General features: G+C 38.5%; 1 protein-coding gene across 1 annotated transcript in view; it reads left to right on the top strand.

Annotated features, from left to right (window-relative positions):
- DZIP1 (DAZ interacting zinc finger protein 1) overlaps positions 1-20,021 on the top strand; it is a 51,537-nt gene that overhangs the window by 9,938 nt on the left and 21,578 nt on the right. Inside the window, exons 4-11 of the mRNA XM_023528015.1 lie at positions 1,698-1,822; positions 3,810-3,971; positions 7,230-7,367; positions 9,037-9,099; positions 13,850-13,990; positions 14,419-14,467; positions 15,959-16,015; positions 17,503-17,607. Of these exons, the coding sequence (XP_023383783.1) occupies positions 1,698-1,822; positions 3,810-3,971; positions 7,230-7,367; positions 9,037-9,099; positions 13,850-13,990; positions 14,419-14,467; positions 15,959-16,015; positions 17,503-17,607 (840 nt within the window). The remainder of the gene's footprint in view (positions 1-1,697; positions 1,823-3,809; positions 3,972-7,229; positions 7,368-9,036; positions 9,100-13,849; positions 13,991-14,418; positions 14,468-15,958; positions 16,016-17,502; positions 17,608-20,021) is intronic.

Raw genomic sequence — 20,021 nt, 5'->3', positions numbered from 1 at the left:
TCACCTAGACAGAGAAGACGGCTGAGAGCCAGACCCAAGGCCGTCTCAACACAAGGAGCTCAGGAGGAGCAGCTGAGCAGAGTGAGAAATAGCAGTTACAGAGGGAAACCTGTGGAGTGTGTTGTCCTGGAAACCAAGGGACATGAATGTTTCAAGAGAGAGGAAGTGGTCAGTTGTATCAAATGTTCCTTTGGCACAGAGTAAGATAAAGACTGAGAAATGACCGTTGATATCCCCACAGATGTTGGTGACCTGACATAGCAGCTTCAGTGGATTGGTGGGGACAAAAGTCTGAAGGGAATGAGCTGAACTGAGAATGAGGCAAGGAAGTAGTCCTGTCGATTACAGACATTTATTTCAGGAGCGTTTGCTGGGAAGGAGAGCAGAGACATAAGATGTTACTTAGAGGGAAATGTGGGATCAGGGGAAAATGTTTGTTTTTTTTTGGTGTGGGAGATAGTAAGATGAGTTTGGGTACCGATGTGAATTAACCGGCGTATAGAGGGGGAAATTGAGGAAGCAAGAGAGGAGAGGGGTTCTCTGGCTTATCAAGGAACAGGTTTCCTACCATTTGAATGTTCTCAAAAAGCAAAGAATGCAAGGTCTATTTCTCCATGAGCAGGTCGAAGCATTCTACAGATTGCTGTAGTAATCTACAGAAATTCTCATTATGATTTTAAATGTTTTCAGTATCTAGACGTGTATACTTCTAGCTTGTTACTCAGTGCCTGCTTTCCTCTCCCCTTTGGGCCAGTCTATTTCCATTTCTGCCTATTTCAGGTAAATAGATTTATTTAGAAAATAGCCAAGCTTTGTATAAACAGTATAAACAGCATAAAATTCCGTTTATAAGCCAAGGACCGCTGATACAATTTAGCAATAAATTGGAGAAATTGGAAAAATTAAATATTTTAGCTAATCTACCATTCTTCAATGTGAAACTGACTTTCTTTCTCTTCTGTTTCAGTATCTTATTCTATCTCATACTCGTTTCAGAGAGTATTTCAGACTCTGAACTGAGTATTATTTCTTCAGGTCATCTTTGAGATTCTGACTTTCTACTTTGGTTTCCATACCTTTCATGTCTACACTCACAGACACATGTATATCCATTCAGTCATGTGTACATCTGCATGTAAGTACATGTACATAAGTATTCTTCCTTTCACTTGTTGCTTCTTTTTACAACTTTTCAGTACCTCGTTTTTGCCCTGTGGACAGGTTATGGCCCGAGTTTGTGTTTTGAATGCCAACCTCTGCTTGTCTTAGCACTGATGGGGTTCTCAGGAGAGTTCAGTGGGAGCCAGAAGGATGGTGACCATAGATATTTCAATATGGTGGTACCCACAGTGGAAGCTGTTGCTTCCCTTCTCTGATTGAGACAGACTTGGAGAAGAGCCCAGGATTATGCCTTGTCACCATTATTGTTCCCTGAGTGGGCTCTCACAGTCTGTGTGGGATAATCCATCCTCAACACAGTGGCTGAAAGCATCTGCTGAATATAATTCAGTGCCCAATTATACAAAGAGCTGCAGATAAACACTAGGGAGCAAAAATTGGCTCATGGGGTATGAAAGTATTAGTATCCCAAGAGCAGTTTCCTTTGTCTTTGTCTTATCAATAGGATTCGACCCCATAAGTTTTCAGATAGGTTTCATTAGCAATGATATTTTAATAAGATATTTCTGTTGCAACAGAGTATAAGAAGAAGGCGCAGACTGATAAGCTCCAGAATGAGATCGACATGTTGAAGGAGCAGCTACAGCTTACCAAGTCTCAGTTAGAGGCTGCACAGCACGCCCATGCGGTCCGATTCTCTAAGGTACGATTCCAAATCCTGAAACAATGGTTATGTTGGGGAGGATTGGCCTTAATTCCTTTTCAATGTTTGATAGAATTCACCAGGAAAGCCATATGGGCCTGGACTTTTCTTTGCTGGGAGGTTTTTCATGTCCGATTCAATCTCCTTACTCATCATTGGTCTCTTCGGATTTTCTGTTTCTTCATGATTTTTTCTTGCTAGGTTGTATGTTTTAGGAATTTACCCATTTCTTCTAGACCGTCCAATTTGTTGGCATATAGTTGTTCATAGCAGCTTTTTATGATCCTTTGTAATTGTGTGGTATCAGTTTTAATGTCTCCTCTTTCATTTATTATTTTATTTATTTGAGTCCTTTCTCTTTTCTTGGTTAGTCTAGCTAAAGGTTTGTCAATTTTGTTTACCTTCTCAAAAAACCAGCTCTTAGTTTCATTGATCTTTACTATTGTTTTCCTGTTCTCTATTTTATTTATTTCTGCTCAAATCTTTATTATTTCCACCCTTCTGCTAATTTTGGGCTTAGTTTGTTCTTTTTTTCCTAGTTATTTGAAGTGTAGTGTTAGGTTGTTTACTTGAGACTTTTTTCTTAATGTAGGCATTTATAAACTTTCGTCTTAGAACTCCTTTGCTATGTCCCATAAGTTTTGGTATGTTGTGTTTCCATTTTCATTTCTCTCAAGATATTTTTTATTTCCCTTTGATTTCTTCTTTGACACATTGGTTGTTCAGGAGTATGTCATTTAATTTCCATGTATTTGTGAATTTTCCAATTTTCTTCCTGTTATTGATTTCTAATTTCAAACCACTGTAGTCAGAAAAGATGCTTAATGTAATTCAAATCTTCAATTCGTCGAGACTGTTTTTGCGACCTAACATATGATCTATCCTGGAGAATGTTCCATGTGTGCTGAGAAGAATGTGTATCTGTCGATGTTGAATAGGATGTTCTGTATATGTCTGTTAGGTTGATTTGACCTGTAGTGTTGTTCAATCATGTGTTTCCTTATTGACTTTCTGTCTGGAGTAACAATTCTTATATCTTCATAATGAATCGACCCTTTGTCATTATATAATGACCTTATCTGTTGAGATCTTTCTTTTTTAATGTAAACATTTACAGCTATAAATTTCTATCTGGGTACTGATTTGGCTGCTTCCCTTTTTTGTTGTCTTATATTTTAATTTTCTTTCATCTCACAGTATTTTCTAACTTCTTTAGTGAGTGTTTCCTTTGACTCTTTAGTTGTTTAAGAGTATGTTGCTTAATCTTTGTGATTTTTATTTCCCAGTTTTCCTTCTGTTATTGATTTCTGGCTTTATTCTGTTGTGGTTGCAGAATACACTTTGCATGCAGTCTTTATAAATTTATTGAGAATCACTGTGTGGCCCAATATATGGTCTATCCTGGTGAATCTCATGTGTGCATTTAACAAGATTATATATTCTGTTATTGTAGTGTGCACCGTCTTTTCTGTATGTTTGTTAGGTTGAGTTTGTTTATAGTGTTATTCAAGTCTCCAGTTAGGTTTAAAAAAACTGAAGGTCATTGAGAAATCAAAGGCTGATCAACTAGATCTTATATCAATATGAATTTGTGTTTTTGGAGGATGAGATGGGGCTACTTTACCCAAATTTATATGGTATCAAGAAAGGTTATTCTGCTCAATATGTTTTTCTTTTAAAGTAGGTTTACATTTTACATATTATTGTATGTCTACTCTACAAGTTCACAGATCAAAGAACTCTTGAGACTTTGGGCCTCTGTGTTTATATTTTAAGGGATGTAGGGACAAAAAGATGCTACATACTGCCTTTGGTTTGGAAAAATCGTTGTGCACCGACCCGCCATTATATGAAGTGTTATCACAAGCTTAATTGAAATATGCAAACTAACTGACACATTTGATGTGATGCTATGCCAATTGATCTAAAATTCTGCATATTTGCTTCATGTCAGAACTTTTAAAGCTATGTATTAAAATAATTTCAGGAATATGAAATGCAGAAAACAAAAGAAGAAGAGTTTCTGAAGTTATTTGACAGATGGAAGGAAGAAGAAAAGGAGAAACTAGTTGACGAAATGGAAAAAGTCAAGGAAATGTTTATGAAGGAATTTAAAGAATTAACTTCCAAGAATACGGCATTGGAATATGTAAGTATTAAACTGAGAAGTCCTCACAGCATTGGTAGAGTTGTTGCCTTGAAAGGTGGCGTTAGATTGGCATATGGCCAGTAGATCCAGAAGTTCCTTTATTGTGCCCCGGCCCAGACACTCTTCCTCCCTCAGAGTCTTGAAGGAGGTTGAGGCATACAGAAGACAGAACAGGTCAGAAAAAATCATTTCATTGATACTAGGAGCTTTGGCCCCAAAGCCAAATTTACCAAGTAGAGAACTTATTAGATCATAATAAGTACCTCTTTCCTTAGCTGATTAGGTTTAGGAAACCTTAAACCATATAACATCCTCCCTGAGTTTTGGAATTTTCCAGAAAGGCTGACAAAGATCACCAGTGTGAGAGAAGAAGGAAGCTGACCGAGAAAGACAGAGGGAGAACCTTTGCCAGGCCTGGCTGGTGAGAATAGGGAGTCTGGTGCAGGCTGGATGTGGCTAAATGAGCCCCCTCCTTTTTGGGAGCGACCTTGCTCCACACTGCCCCATTGCATGCGTAGATGATAGAGACGCACCTCGCTGGGCTGGGACCTTCATTCTCTGTGAGCTCCTTCCTCAGACAGTGGCCAGTGTCCTCCAGCTAAGAATTATCTGAGCTCGCTGGGCAGCTCAGTCCTAAATCATCCTTAGGGAAAAAGAAAACATGGGAGGCAAGAGAAGATCCTTGAGCTCCCTCTAGGGGCCAACGCATTTAAGAAAACTAAAATAGAAGTATATTTTTGGAATACTGCTAAGATCTTTCTCTAAAACTCCTTGAACTCTTGCATAAAGGTAGGGAGACTATGACCTCTGAATTGAATCTGGCATACCCCTGTTTTTGTATGGCTCATGAGCTAAGAAAGGTTTTTACGTTTTTAAATGGTTGAAAAAAAGTCAAAAGAAGGATATTTCATGACATGAAAATTAAATGAAGTTCACGTTTCAGTGTCCACAAGTAAAGGTTTTTTGGAACACAACTACGCTCATTCTTTTATACTTTGTCTATAGTGCTTTTGTGCTGGAGCCGTAGTGTTGAATGGTTGTGACCAAGACCCTAAATGTCTCACAAAACCAAAAATATTTACTATCTGGCTCTACAGAAAAAGTTTGACAGCCCTTGTCATATTTTTATAAAGTAAATGTGGCACAAGGTTAACAATTGATGAAGGTGAAAGGGATGTTTATTGTACTAGTCTTTCAACTTTACTGTAAGTTGTAATTTACAAATAAAAAGTTGAGGGGTGGAATAACTTGGGTTGGCTCATGGTCTTTTCTGTGGGCTTCCTTTAGGCAACTTCCTGTCTGTTCGGTTATCCCCACATTATCTGTCCTTGGTGGTGGTGGTTTTTCCTATGCATCAGAACCCCTAGGCCAGACTAATTTCTCTATCCATGGTTTCTTTTACCACCCATACTCCAGGGGCCTCTCCTGAACTTATGTCTGTGGCACCTTCTCAAAGTGGGATGCCATATTACCTACAGTAGTGGATTTTGATACTAACCGATTTAAGACTGATTTCTTATGTCTTCCCCATTAAGGCCACATTTAGTTTTTTCCATGTGATAAGCTGCCAGTTACAGTTCTTTGGCCTGAGATTCCCTCCATGGTCCTGCCCCCTGTTCCCCATCCCCAGGATACTTATGGAATAGGACTTTTCCCCACAGTTTTACCACTCCTACCTTTAAAAAAAAATAGCTTTGTGAGATACAGTTCACATACCGTACAATGGTTTTTTGTATGTTCACAGTTATGCAACCATCATCATGGTCATTTTAGAACATTTCATCACCCCAAGAAAAAGCCTTATACACAGTGGCACGCCCCCTACACCCCCTGCTCCAAGCCCCTGGCAACCAGGGATCTTCTTTCTGCATCCATGGATCTGCCTATTATGGAGATGTCATGTAAACTGAATCATACAATATGTAACCTTTTGTGAGTGGTTCTTTCATTTAGTATAATGTTTTCAAGATTCATCCTTATTGTAGCATTTATCAGTATTTCATTATTATTTTTTATTGCTGAATAAGATTCTATTGTATGGATATACCATATTTTATTTGTGCATTCATCGGTTATTGGAATTTGGGTTTTTGCCCTTTTTGGCTCTTGAGGGTTTTTAAAATTATTATTAAAATTAGACTTTATTTTTTAGAATAGTTTTACGTTTACAGAAAAATTGAGCAGATAGTATGGAAAGTTCCATATAAGCCCCCCTCTCTTACCCTATACAGAGTTTTCTGATATCTTAAATTAGTATGGTACCTTTGATCCAATACTGATACATTAGTATTAATTAAAGTCCATACTTCTGATTTCTTTAGCTTTTACCTAATGTCCTTTTTTCTGCTCCAGGATCCTATCTAGGATACCACATTAAATTTAGTTGCCATGTCTCCTTAGGCTTCTCTTCTCTGTGAGAGTCAGACTTGTTTTTGATGACCTGAACAATTTTGAGGACTACTTGTCATGCATATTGTAGGATACTCCTCTATTGGAATGGATCTGGTATTCTTCTCATGGTCAGACTGGGCTTACCAGTTTTTGGGAAGAAGACCTCAGAGATAAAGTACAATTTTCATCACATCAAATCAAGGGTATACACCATCTTCATTATTATTTTTGGCTGTTGATGTTGACCTTGACCACATGGCTGAGGTAGCATTTGTCAGATTTCTCCCCTGAAAAGTTACCTCCCTCCATTTCACACAGTACTTGTTGAAAGGAAGTCTCTATGTGCAGCCCAGACTTAAACAATGGGGAACTATGTTCCCCCACCAGTTTGTATTTGAAGTTAACATACAGTTATTACCTTTTGTGCATTTCTGAGGGTATTTACTGCCAGTAACTTTGAGACTAACATACAAGCAAAGGGTAATATTAAAACATTATATCCCGAATGGATGCATAGCATAGATATGGTCCCAGGTGATGCTGGCCTGGTCACTAAATTATCCTGAGAACCAGCTGTACCTAGTTCCTCTGTTTCTGGCAACTGTTAAATGCCCATAAAAATTTTTAAGACCCATCGTCTAAGATTAGGAAGTTAGGTTTTCTTTCCCTTTTTCACCCTGTGTATGTTCTTTTGTTGGAAGAAACAAAATAGGAAAACCTCTGGAAAGAAGTGGGAGGAGCACCATGAGCAACTGATAGGATAGTCAGGTTTGAAATATGGCTACATGCTCCCCAATTTTACTCTCTCTTTCAGTCTTACAAGAAGTATAAACATTTATACCAGTGATCTTGCATTTCATTTTTTAGCAATTGTTAGAAATCCAGAAGTCCAATATGCAGATCAAGTCCAACATAGGCACGTTGAAAGATGAACATGAGTTTAAAGAAGAACGTCCTCAGTATCCCCAGGATTTCCAAAATGTGATGCAACTTCTCGATAGTCAGGTATGTAAAAGTGGGCGATAACGGGTAGAGGCCTAATTTTTCTTAGTGAAGTAATTTACAGCAAGCATCATCTAAGGAAAATGTGTATATCTCTTTCAATGACCATGAAGATGGATAATTCTTTTTTTTATCTCCTAATACATGTATAATTCCTAATAGGTGTTCATTCACTGCTTGTTGATTGACTAATGTGGAAACAGAACAGTTGGCAAAATTGTTTCATTTTTCCCTAAGATAATATCTATTCAAATTGATAAGTATTGACTCAGCATTTATTTTTCATATTTCAGATGTAGGTCTCACTTTCAAAAGGCAGAAAAAGGCATATTGAAGCACTGTCTTTTTAGAGCTTAAATAAACAACTACTTTGGTAAACTGATGATCTTTTACATTTGTCAAACTTAATTACAGTCATTTGGAAGTGAACCCCCTTAATCAGTTCAGACTCCACACTGGCTATTTTGGTTACGCTGATTTAGGGGAACATAGTGTTTTACCAAGAAACAAATAGAGATTAAAGAGATTTAAAAACACGGCAGTAATCCGTCATTTAAAGAGGTACCTTTTTGAAATACGGACTGCCGCCACTGCTGCTTGCTTTGCTGCTCACATCTTGCCTCTCGCTCCCACACATCTACTTTCCATGTCGCAGGCAGGCTGACCATGTCACTGTCGTGTCTAAAACCCTTCAATGGCTCCCCAGAACAAAGCTGAGAATCCTTAACCAGCATTCAGAGTGCCTGCGGATCTGGACCCCGTGTCATCCCCCACTTTTCTGGGCTTTACCTTGACACTCCCAGTGGCACCAGACAGCTCATGGGTCCCAGGACATGGCATTCTGTTTTCTGCATTTGCTCTCGTGGCTTTCTTTGTCATGCACCTCACAGTTTCCTGGACCTGTGGCCTACTCATTCAGCTGGGGCAGTGCCTCTTCTGGAGCGTTCTCCTGGACCTCTGAGTTATTGCATTTGTATAGTCCCCAAAGCAGGATCCGATCATATGCACATTATGTGGGACCTCTCTATTGCTATGTCCGCTTGCCTCCGTTACAAGGCAGGGCCTGTCTCTTCGACCTCTCGTAGCCTGCCAGGGGCTACCCAGCAAGGAGTCTGGGATCGGGAATTCTATCCTGAACTGAACTGTTGACAGTTGCTCCCAGCAGGCTGGTCTCTCATGAATTGAAGGACCCAGTTATAAAATCCTAAGGTCCCACCTAAATTTCTCCCGTTTCCTTCTTGTGAGCTGTGTTGTCAATTCAGAACCTATAGACTCAGAAACCTTGGTGTTTGCTTTTAGTTTCTTAGGTTAGCAAGCTAGCACCAATATTTTTGAAAAATGAAATTTTATTGGAACACAGCTACATGCATTCATTAGGTATTATTTATGGCTGCTCAACTGCTACTGTGGTAGTGATTGAGTCACGTGGCCCCAAGAGTCTAAAAAAGTTACTATTAACTCCTTAATAGAAAATGTTTGCTGATCCCACCTTAGAGAATAAGATTAAAACCAAGAACAAATATGTTTAAACATTTTTGACTGTATATATTCTAAAAAATGCCTGCTAGTATTTTACTAAATAGATAGTTGGGTTTCATAGGTACCCACTAAAAAGGATTAGATTTCTTTGTTACAGTTGCACATAAGTTACTTTTGTTTTACTGTTTCATAGGAAAGCAAGTGGACAGCTCGAGTTCAAGCTCTTCATCAAGAACACAAGAAAGAGAAGGGTCGGGTAAGATTAAGAAACTACCCCAATGTTCATTGCAGCATTATTTACGATAGCCAAGATATGGAAGCAACCTAAGTGCCCATCGACATGTGAATGGATAAAGAAGATGTGGTACATATATATAATGGATTATTACTCAGCTATAAAAAAGAATGAAATCTTGTTGCCATTTGTGACAACATGAATGGACCTAGAGTGTATTATGTTAAGTGAAATAAGTCAGACAGAGAAAGACAAATACCATATGATTGCATTAATATGTGCAAACAAAAAAAACCAAACTTGTAGATACGGAGAAGAAATTGATGGTTGCCAGATGGGAGGGTGTTTGGGAGCTGGGTGAGAAGGATGAAGGAATTAAGTACAAATTGGCAGTTATAAAATAGTCATGGGGATGTAAAGTACAGCACAGGGAATATAGTCGATAATATAATAAGACTTATCAGGGTGATCACTTTGTAAATTATATAAATGTCTAGTCACTGTGTTGTATACCTGAAACTAAAATAATTTTTATATATCAAATGTATTTGAAAAAAATACTTAAAAAAACAAACTAACCAGTGGCTAATAAGTGGGTCACTTTTGCAAAGAATATTTGCTTTTTTTTCTAATCAAGGTAGTATTTGTTCACTTAATAAAATTTGTGGAGAAATGTGTAACAAAAATTAAAATTATAATTTCAATACCAAAGATAATCACTGTTACTATAATTTCTTTCAGTTTTTCTTCTATGCTGTAATTGTTATATTTCTATAAGTATAGAAATACATACATATATTCTTATAAATTTTGAATTATGCTTTCTATCTATAATTTTATACACTTTTCACTTAATATATCACATTTTCCTATGTTTTAAAATATTCTTCAAAATCATGATTTCTAATGGCTACATGATGATCTTCCAGCTGTTTCATAAGTTAGTAATAATTTTTTCATTGTCGAATACTCATTTATAATTTTTTTTGCAGAGAACAACAATCTATTAAAATAATTCTTAAATAAAGACCAGGATTGTTCACATTAAAATCTTTTTAATGAAAACAAATATAATTATAAAACCGATTCCCTTTCAGTTGAATATATCAGAAATTTAAGTGTTAAAGTGATTTTACACTAGTGCAAAACATCTAGAGTTATTTGACATTGTTTTTTTAAAGAGCGTAAAATGTGGTTGACGCTCATTTGTTATTTACTGATTTAATGTGGAAGGTTGCTAGATGTCCAACAAAGGAATCATTCAATCATGTTTTTGTGGATGAAAAAATGCTGATTGTAGGGTTCAGAAGAGCAGAGTTGAAAGAGCTGTTTGTTCGTATGAGCATGGTATTCGAACCCAGGCCCTCAACCTTAGGGCCCTGCTTGTCTGCCTCACTGCCTTGCTTACCTGTCAGGCATTAGGCACTTAGCCAGCTGGGGAGAATAGGCAGGGACAACTCAGAGAATGGTTGCTTTTCTGTAAGAACATTCTAGCTTTCCTTTGAGATGCTCTCAGGTAATCGTTCCTAATCAGGGTTATACTTCAGAACAACCTGAGCCTCTTCTGAAATACACATGTGCAACTCTACAATCTGAGATTCTCATTCAGTAGGTAAGTCTGGGACATCTTATTTTGGAGAAGAAAAAAACCTAGATAATTCTGTTTTGGATCGGTGGTTTGAACCACTGCTCTTGGATAATATTTTCTCTTATTTTTCAAGGCATCTTATAGCATTGGTATTTAGGGACAGAATTCAGGCTTCCTTATTAATTGGGGCTGATTTTTAATCCTCGCTCTTTTAAAGCTCCTTGTGTTCTAGGCAGTTGTGGGAATTTCAGTGGCCTTCTGGCTGGAATAGAATGCAAGTTGCAGAGTTTCATGCTTGGCCCTGAAATTCATGTCTGATAGAGAGAAAGACCACTGTGTGTGTGTAGGTGGAAGGAGAGGCCTTCCTGGTTCTGAGTGAGGCGCCTCACCTCATGAATTGTGAGAGCGTGGTGTTTTTGTGAAGCCGCTAGGCTACGCTGCTCCCTTGTCTGTTGGTTTTGTTTGTTAAGAAGCTTCTTCTTCCTTCATTTCTCTTAAACCTTAACAGAGAGGTGAATTCAATCAGGTTTAGTAATCTCTGCCTGAGACCTAACTATTAATTATTCCACATGATTGGTGCCTACTGCTCCTACAATGCGTATATTGTATTTCTCTGTTTAAGGGAAGTTATGTTTGCCAACTTTTTATTGCTTTACCTAGATTCTTGGCAGTCCTTTTTTTTTTTTTTTTTTTTAAATAACACTGGTAGGAGTTTAAAGGGAGTCACAGATAAAAGATGGCATACCTTTTGACCCAACGTAAGATTCTTTAGAGCTTGGGAGGTTGTAGAATGGTCATGTAATAAAAGAAAAGGAGGATGGGTGATGTAGACTGATAGAAAGAAAAAGCCTAGAATTTGAAATGGTAGAATGTATGACAGATGGGCTCATGAGCTACAAACTTTTGAAATAATTTCTGGCTATCCCTTGCTTAGATGATCACATTCTTCTTATATAAATTCTTTTCTATACTTTCTGATCAATTCTCAATTCCAATATTACAATGATACCATCCTTCAGTTTTCCTATGTCCTCTTTCTTCTTGGGGCCTAGAATGCCTCCACATATTGTTGATCTTAAACTTCCACCTGGAACCTTGGACATCTTTACTGACTTTTCCTTCTGTTTTCCAGCTCAGTGTTTCCCAAACTGCTGTTGGGGGCACTCTGCCAGTGGTCTGTAAAAATACAGGGAAGGTTCTTAACAATGTCTTCCTTGTCTGGGGGCGAGTCTTAGCATCCACTAGGACATGAAAGGTTCTTTTCAGTCCTCACTCAGGAAACCTTTTTAATGTCGTTCAACCCAGTGATTGTCTAACCTATATAAGCACAGAGAACTTCAGAGCGGGGAACTGCAGTGTATTGATGGAGAGCGTCAACTTTTTTGTCACTATTTTTTTTTTAAAGTAATTGGACTATTTTTTAGTGCGGCTTTAGGTTCACAGCAAAACTGAGCAGAAAGTACAGGGAGTTCTCAAATACTCACTGCCCCCATGCTCTATAAGCACAGCCTCCCCCACTGTCAACATCCCATAACAGAAAGGTACATTTGTTAAAATCGATGAACTTACATTGACATATCATTATCATCCAAAGCACAAAGTTTACTTTAGCATTCACTCTTGGGTGCTGTACATTCTGTAAGTTTAGACAAATGTATAATGACAAGTATCCACCATTACAGTAACATACAGAATAGTTTTACTGCCCTAAAAATCCTCAATGTTCTGCTTATTCATCCCTCCCTTCCCCCAACCCCTGATTTTTCTAATGTTTCTATATTTTCTCCTTTTCCAAAATGTTATATAGTTGGGCTCTATGAGATGTAGCCTTTTTCAGATTGGCTTATTCCACCTAGTAATGTGCATTTAAGGTTCCTCCAAGTCTTTTCATGGCTTGATAGCTCATTTCTTTTTAGTGCTAATATTCTATTGTCCAGATGGACCACAGTTTATTTATCCGTTCATCTACTGAAGGACATTAGGTTACTTCCGAATTTTGGCAATTATGAAGAAAGCCGCTATTTTGTGTGAACATAAGTTTTCAACTCCTTTGGGTAATACCAAGGAACTCTATTGCTGGATCATATGGTAAGAGCATATTTAGTATTGTAAGAAACTGCCCAACCGTCTTCCAAAGTGACTGTACCATTTTGCACTCCCACCAGTACCGTATGAGAGTTCCAGCTGCTCCACATCCTCACCAATATTTGGTGTGGTCAGTTGTTTGGATTCTGGCCATTATGATAGGTACACTGCTGCTACTTTTTTGATTTGATGATTTATTTCTTAAAGTCCTGGGGGCTACTCGATTGTGTGCAAGTAATTATTATTTATTAATATCTTTGACTGCATATGGGAGCATTGACTTTGAAGCCAGACATGAAAGTTCAGGTCTGGGCTCTTCCCCCTCCTGCTCTCTGAGTTTGGGCCAGCTACTTTACCTCTCTAGAGTTGAGCTTCCCTATCTGTACAATGAGGTCGAAACATGTATCTCAACTGTTCTGGCGTGGATTCAATAAGGAGTGCTTAACATGGCCTCTAGCACATAGTGAGTATTTGTTTTTTAAAAAAATCAAGCAAGTTAGGAAATGTTGCTGTAAACGCCCTTTGTACTCCTCACAGGCACAGTTACTCCTTGCCCCTTATTTCATCTGCACGTTCCTGTCTCCATCTGCAAGCCATCGGTTTGGAATGTCCTTAGCTCCAATTACCAAGTCTCCCTCTCTGCCTCCTTTAAGCAACTACTTAAATCGCTTTAAGAATCGTTCCCTAAATTATTGAAAACCAATTCTTGTTGAATTCTTTTCATCTAATATATGATCCTCCCTGACATTAAGTCTCTAAAGATGAATCTATCTATGAATCTTTGGATCTCTCTGTCCTCTGCATCTCTCCCCTTTCTTTCCCTTCCTTTAGCCATTCCTTCCTTCCTTCTCCTCTTCCCTCTCTTTTTTTCTCTACCCTCTTCCTCCACCTTTCTTTTTTCAGTAAATATTTATTGAGAACCTGCTAAGGGCCAGAGATTGTGCTAGTTGCTGGACATATAAAAATAATTCAGATGGGCCCTCTGGCCCAGGGAGTGCACAGATAACACAAGACCAGTAAAGAAAGCGGGGCATGTACTGCGGGAGACATTTTACATGCACTTTGTAGACTGATATCTTTCTTAATTTTTTTTTCCAGCTCTTGTCACATATAGAGAAACTTCGAACCTCAATGATAGATGATCTAAATGCAAGTAATGTTTTCTACAAGAAAAGGATAGAAGAGCTTGGGCAGAGGCTCCAGGAACAGAATGAACTGATTATCACTCAAAGACAACAGGTATTTTTGAGTACACATTGGCACTGTTTTTCTTTAAGTGGTGCAGTTTATCTAAGAACATATGTTTTATTTTAGAACATTTGTAAGTTGGATGAGATAAAGAAGATGGAATATTTTTTTTTCCTTGTGGTTGTCTGTAGAAGTAAATCCAATCAAATACATTTTTAAAAAAGGTATTTAAAAATACTGTAGAGCAGATTTATTCAATTAGAATTCAGAATAAATTTGAAGGTAGAAAAGATGGTAATAACTTTGAGAAGCAGCTGAATCCAAACGCTACTTAAAGTCCTGTAAGTCCATGTGTCTTCCTGTGTCTTTGGAGAACTTAGTAAAAAGGTTAATTTCCTCGGTCCAGTATCTGTCCATTATCTAGTATGTCTCTATCTAATTTCAAGCATGTATCTCTAGAAGACTGTTTTTCTTTGCAGATTAAAGAGTTTACCAGTAAACCATTTAACAGTGTCATTGAACCCAAAGGTAAGTGGGCCAGGATCTCAGTGCTGGAGGCAAGGTGGGCCTCTCTAACCATTGCTGGGTGTCAGATGATTGTGGGGCCCCAGTGGTTGCTAAGATGGCATTCCTCTGGTTATTTTAATTTGGGAGATCTGTGGAAGTTGAAGAAATTTAAATACCTAAACTATTATTGAGTGGTCCTCTATATTTTTTATCAGAATATTGTTATGCACATAACACATGCTTAGTACCCGTTTACCGTTGGACTCATGTGCAGCAGGTGAAGTTATGATTAAAAGCACAGAGTCTAGAGACAGACCGAGCTCAACTCCCATCTCTGGCACTTTGTAGCTTTGTGAATCTCTGTCTCAGTTTCCTCAGCTCTAAAGTTGGAATATTAATAGCAACTACATCATAGGCTTGTTACAGGGGTTTCATGAGAGAACTTGTGAAAGTACACCTATTAAACATTCATTAATATTAGTTATTGTTACTGTTATTAAACTCAGTTGTTCTAAAATACTATAGAGGCTGGGTGGCTTCATAGTGTAGTGGTTAGCACGTCTGCTTTACACGCAGAAGGTCCTGGGTTCGCACCCCAGGTAGAGCCACGGACCATATCCCGGGTGCGCCAGGCCCCCCGAGTGTGCTGGGGGCACCAGGCTCTGGGGGTGCCAGGCCCCGGGTGCACTCCGTGAGCACGTGGGAGGAGACGCCCCGCCTTCAGAGATCAAGTTCTTAAAGGGAAACGGCAACATCTGTAGGGCAGGGGTGGAAGTGTGGGGGAGGGGGAGGAATTAAAGAAGGAAAAAAAAAAGAGAAAATAAAATACTATAGAGGCTTGCTGTATTATTCTTAGTTGCAGTTGGTTGGAGTTAAAGGTTTGTTCTAAGCATAGTGAGGGCATATACAACCAGCATACTGTGGCAGTGAGAGCCACCCATCTCCCTATGTCATTCAAGAGCTAGTCTAGAAGGGAGACTGGCATCCTGAAGTACAGGGTCTCACAATAAAGCATTAAACTTGCATTCTGTCTGGTCTCCTTATAAGTGATCCCAGTCTCAGTCCCTGCATGTCTCAGGTTGTTAAGGCATCTTTGTCTATTTGCGAGACACTCACTGGGGACTGGCAACGGTGGTATGAGCTGGGTTTCCTCTCTGTTTCAGGAGCCATGGGAGATACATTAACCTACTCATGTGTTTCTCTCTTGTTTTGAGAAAAAGGTTTGGGAAGGGCCGTGGTTCCCTATAACTTCTCTTAGAATAGTGAGAGATCGAATAGTGAGGAATACCTGTATATTTATGTCGATGGCATTAATATTTGACTGAAAAGTAATTTTAAGAAAAGTTAGCTTCTTATGGGTTTCTGTTAAACATCTTTATTGGATGAGTTGCTGTATGTTGGTAAATTTTGTTTACTGTTTTCTGGGAAAAAAAGATTAGGATAAGTGCTGGCAAAAGATAACCCATAGCTTGTGATTTTTGTTATTAATATATATATTTTTTGTTATTTCAGGGAATTCTTTAACCTGGCAAACTTTTGAATCTAAGCCAACTGCCCCAGCTATACCTAGTAAGTTTCTATAATAAGCTCAGGGTTCTAAAGATATTTGTAAAGTGCTAAACCAATACATAACTTCTACGTATTATTTTTAGAGACGTTTCTTTGAAAATCAATGTGTTTAGAGATTACATGATGAACTATTTTGATTCCTAGCTTTGACCTAGTTCTAAAACCTAAGATTGTAAATAGCCATGTGACTTTGTGGTGATTTTTAGTTAGCCATACCTGTTACTTTGCAGTTCACCTAATAAAGGGACGACTAAGAATTCTTTGGCATTGCTCCAGTTTGTACTTTTGGGTTTCCCAAGGTAATATACTGTGTGAAGATGTGACTGTGTGGTGGCTACCACATTTTGGTATCACTGAGACTCTCAGTGCCACAGGCTTTGAACTAATGTTCTCTCTGTCACTCACTTGAGTTCAGCTCAACACAGCTGTCTCCCAGAGCTGTTAGGATTTGGCTATATTCCAAACAGACATAGTCTGTACAATTTAGAAATAGACAGATTGTTTTCTTAATTATAGTTAAATAGTTGAGATATTTTTGTTTCCATTCAAGAAAGTGTAAGGGTGGAGGAAGTAAGGGAGCAAGTGATCCTGGGCGAGACAGGAAGTGCGTGTGAACAGGGATCTGAATACTTGGGGGTGGGGGAAAAGGCCTGGACTAAGGCTGGGCACCAAGTGACACCTCAGATAGTCCCAAGACTGTGTAATGATGAAAGAACATTGATGAGCATGTTGGGGAATCTGGCACAATTGTCTGGAAAATGCTAATGGTTTTAACCACTCAGTCTTCTCAAATGTTTCTTCAGGACTCTTGATGTTGCTTTTGGAAGCTGAAGAGGGTTAGGGGTTCTAAAGAGGAGAGGGTAGTTTAAGTGCCAGGAGTAGGGCAGAGGAGAGAGTAGAAGCAGGACTTATATCTTATGAAATAAAATAAAAAAATATATTTCAGAGAAGGGTGGAAAAGTTAAAAGGCACTTAATTATCATTGCTTATACTTTATACGTGGCACAATATTGGAATTATATTGTGTTCCAATAAAACTTTATTTATAAAAACGGGTAGTGGGCTGGTATAGCCCATGAGCTATAGTTTTCTAAACCCAGTAACTTCAACTGGGGTTTTCAGAGCTTCTTTCTGGTTTTCTGTTTCTTAGACTTAACCAGCATAAAATAATCAGTATCCCAAAAAGGCATATTTTTGGATGGCAAACTCTTCTCCCCTTCATACAATTCTGTGAATATACTAAAACCCATAAAATCATATGTTTTAAAATAGAATTTTAAAAATTTTAAAAATTCTATTTCAATAAAGCTATTATTAAAAAGTTGTTTTAGATTAATTGATATTATCTTTGTCGTTTGAAACTTTTGTCACTTATGGTCTAAATATATCTTGACTAACTTAAGAAGTATTTAGCTATCATCATGTTCAGATATTTATGCTTTAATTATGGAACTCTGTGAGATTTTTTTTTTTTAATGCTGTTTCAGTGAATGTTCCAGCCCCACAGACTTTGGATGCTAAGTCAAGTCTAACAGTGGCACATGGTAAGTTTCAGCAAAATCGCAGCGTTTTATGTGCAGTTTCCACCCTGAGTTAAATAACTTATTAACTGAAAGTGCTCTTCTGTGGGGGTAATTATTCAAAACACAAAACATTTTAGTGAATACAAAACAGTAAATTAAACTTTAGTCTTCCTATGTAAACTGGATATACCCACCAAGGTCATAAAGTATAAAATGTATGTGTTGCTGGACTCACAAGTAGAGATTTTTAACTTTGAGTAGTACTTTGATTATTTATGATTTTCAGTGGAAGGTATAGTAGGTATTGGGTAAGAGAGTGACTTTCTACTAGGCCAGCCGACCAGCACATGCCGCAGGGCATATGTGATTGTTTTTATAACTTTCAATGTGGCAGCAAGTCACCTTTTAAAAGCAAACAGTTTCAGCGATTGGTTGGGAAAATCTAGAAAAGACGTGACAGAAACCAAAGGAAAAAAGCAGGAACCACTAGAGGAAATCACTAACAGGACTCAGTCACTGGACCAGGCCACTGGGCTGATTGTTATTAACCTCCTCCAATGGACAGGGCAAATATTTGTAGCCTTAGTTTACTTTTATACAACTAAGGTGCTTACAGTTTTTGTAGTATGTTTTTAAATACTTTCTTTTTCTATGGTCTGCTATAGGTTACAAATGAATTAAGATGAGAGGGGCATCATCTTTTTCCTGTTTTACCTAATGATTACTTCATTGCACATTTGTTTTCAGGTGTTCAAGTAGACTTTAATCCACGATCAGTTGAATCAGACTTTTTGTCTTCATAAATAGTGTGGTCCGTATGTGATAGCCTTTATAATTATTTTTTTTTTTTTACTTACTGAATGACTCATGAAGTATTTATTGCTCCTTACTTTTTTTCTAAGATCATTTCAAGTGGATCAGTTCCCTTGAGCATATGTTCACAATACGTAAGGCATAAATTCTCCACATATTGGATGTTATTATCTATAAGTGTTTAGAACATGCAGTGTTTTTTTTTTTTCTTTGAACCAGTAACGGAGATACAATGTAGGACTTGTATAAATTTACTTTAATATTGAATATACAAGACAATTTTCTCTGGCATTATTCCCTACTTATACTATTTTATGTCAGGTCTAAAATTTCTCTTTTGCCTCCTATTTTAGGGTTGATTTTTATAAAGCAATGCTAGCCACTTCTCTTTAGCACGTCGACAGTGTGTTTTGGCTTCTTTTTATTTTTTTTCTACTTTGTTATGGTTAGCTTTCTGTATGACATTATACAAGGACCACATTTTCTTTGTTTTATATTTTTGGTGCCTGATAAAGAACACAGACAATACATATGTTAACCTGTCTGAGGTTAATTCAAGGGTCCTGACAAATCTGTTGGTTCTGAAGCAATGTGTTCCATGTGGCCCTGCCCTGATTGGGCCAGGGCCCCATGAGTCAGCAGTGCCCTCCTGCTAGCATCTTCTGGAATTGAAATACTCATTTTAAATGCCAGCCAGACTTGGCACAGGGCCTTCAGCCCTTGGATTGGGATCAAAACTAATTTATGAGCATCTCAGTGGACGGGAGCAAGGAGGAGGCTTGGCTGGGGCTCACTGACCTCCCTCCACCCACAGCCACAGCCACAGCCACGTCTCCAGCCGAAGGGGTGCAAGGAGTGTTAGTCATGTATTGCGTAACATTAATTAGTCTGATTACCTTTCTGTCTTTCCTTTTGTTCCATCTCAAAGACTGATGAGTTTCTTTACCATAAAAAATGTGATTACTTATCATCTTAGGTTGGGTTCCCTCGGCAAGACAAACTCAGGTGGAGATTTGCAAGTGGGAGGTTTATTGGGCAGTGCCCTGCGATGGAAGCAGGATTGCGTGGAAGGGGAAGGGTATGTTAAACCCAGAGGAAGCTGCAGTGGAGCCCTCAGCTGATCTTACCAAGAGCTTTAGAGATGGGATGGCACTTTAGAATATTCTTAGATTGAGGTGACCAATTAGCTGATGTCCCAGGAAAGGGGGACGGGGCTGCTCCCTTCAGCTAAGACAAAGCAAAGAGTAGAAGCAAAAGGTAAGAGGAAAGCACTAAATGTGAACTAATGGTGCGGATGAATTATTTGTTTGAGCATAGAGTATGCAGAAGAGATTTGAAGGAAATAAGTTTGGTTGAGACTATTCATGGCAACCATTGAGTTGACTATATCTGTTCAGGGCTGTTCCTGTGTCAGTGTGTAGCTGCTGAACGTCCTGAGGCTGGGTGAGGCTGGATTGGAGAGCTGGGCTTTGGAAGCTTAGCCTGACCAGAGTGTGTTAAAAAAAATCAGAGCTGGGGAGACCAGTTGGGATGTTAGTAATAGTCTGTGTGAGATTCCTCACCTAGGAATCAGGTGTGGCGATGAAACTGGAGGGAGTGGACATAACAGCTGTTAAGCGGCATTGGAGGAAAGGCTAAGCAAGTGTTGGGGGACAAGGATGAGGAAAGGG

Source organism: Pteropus vampyrus, unplaced genomic scaffold, assembly GCF_000151845.1.
Source record: "Pteropus vampyrus isolate Shadow unplaced genomic scaffold, Pvam_2.0 Scaffold21, whole genome shotgun sequence".
NCBI lineage: Eukaryota > Metazoa > Chordata > Mammalia > Chiroptera > Pteropodidae > Pteropus > Pteropus vampyrus.
The sequence above is the reverse complement of the archived record's forward strand: the minus strand, read 5'-3'. Positions and strand labels throughout refer to the sequence as shown.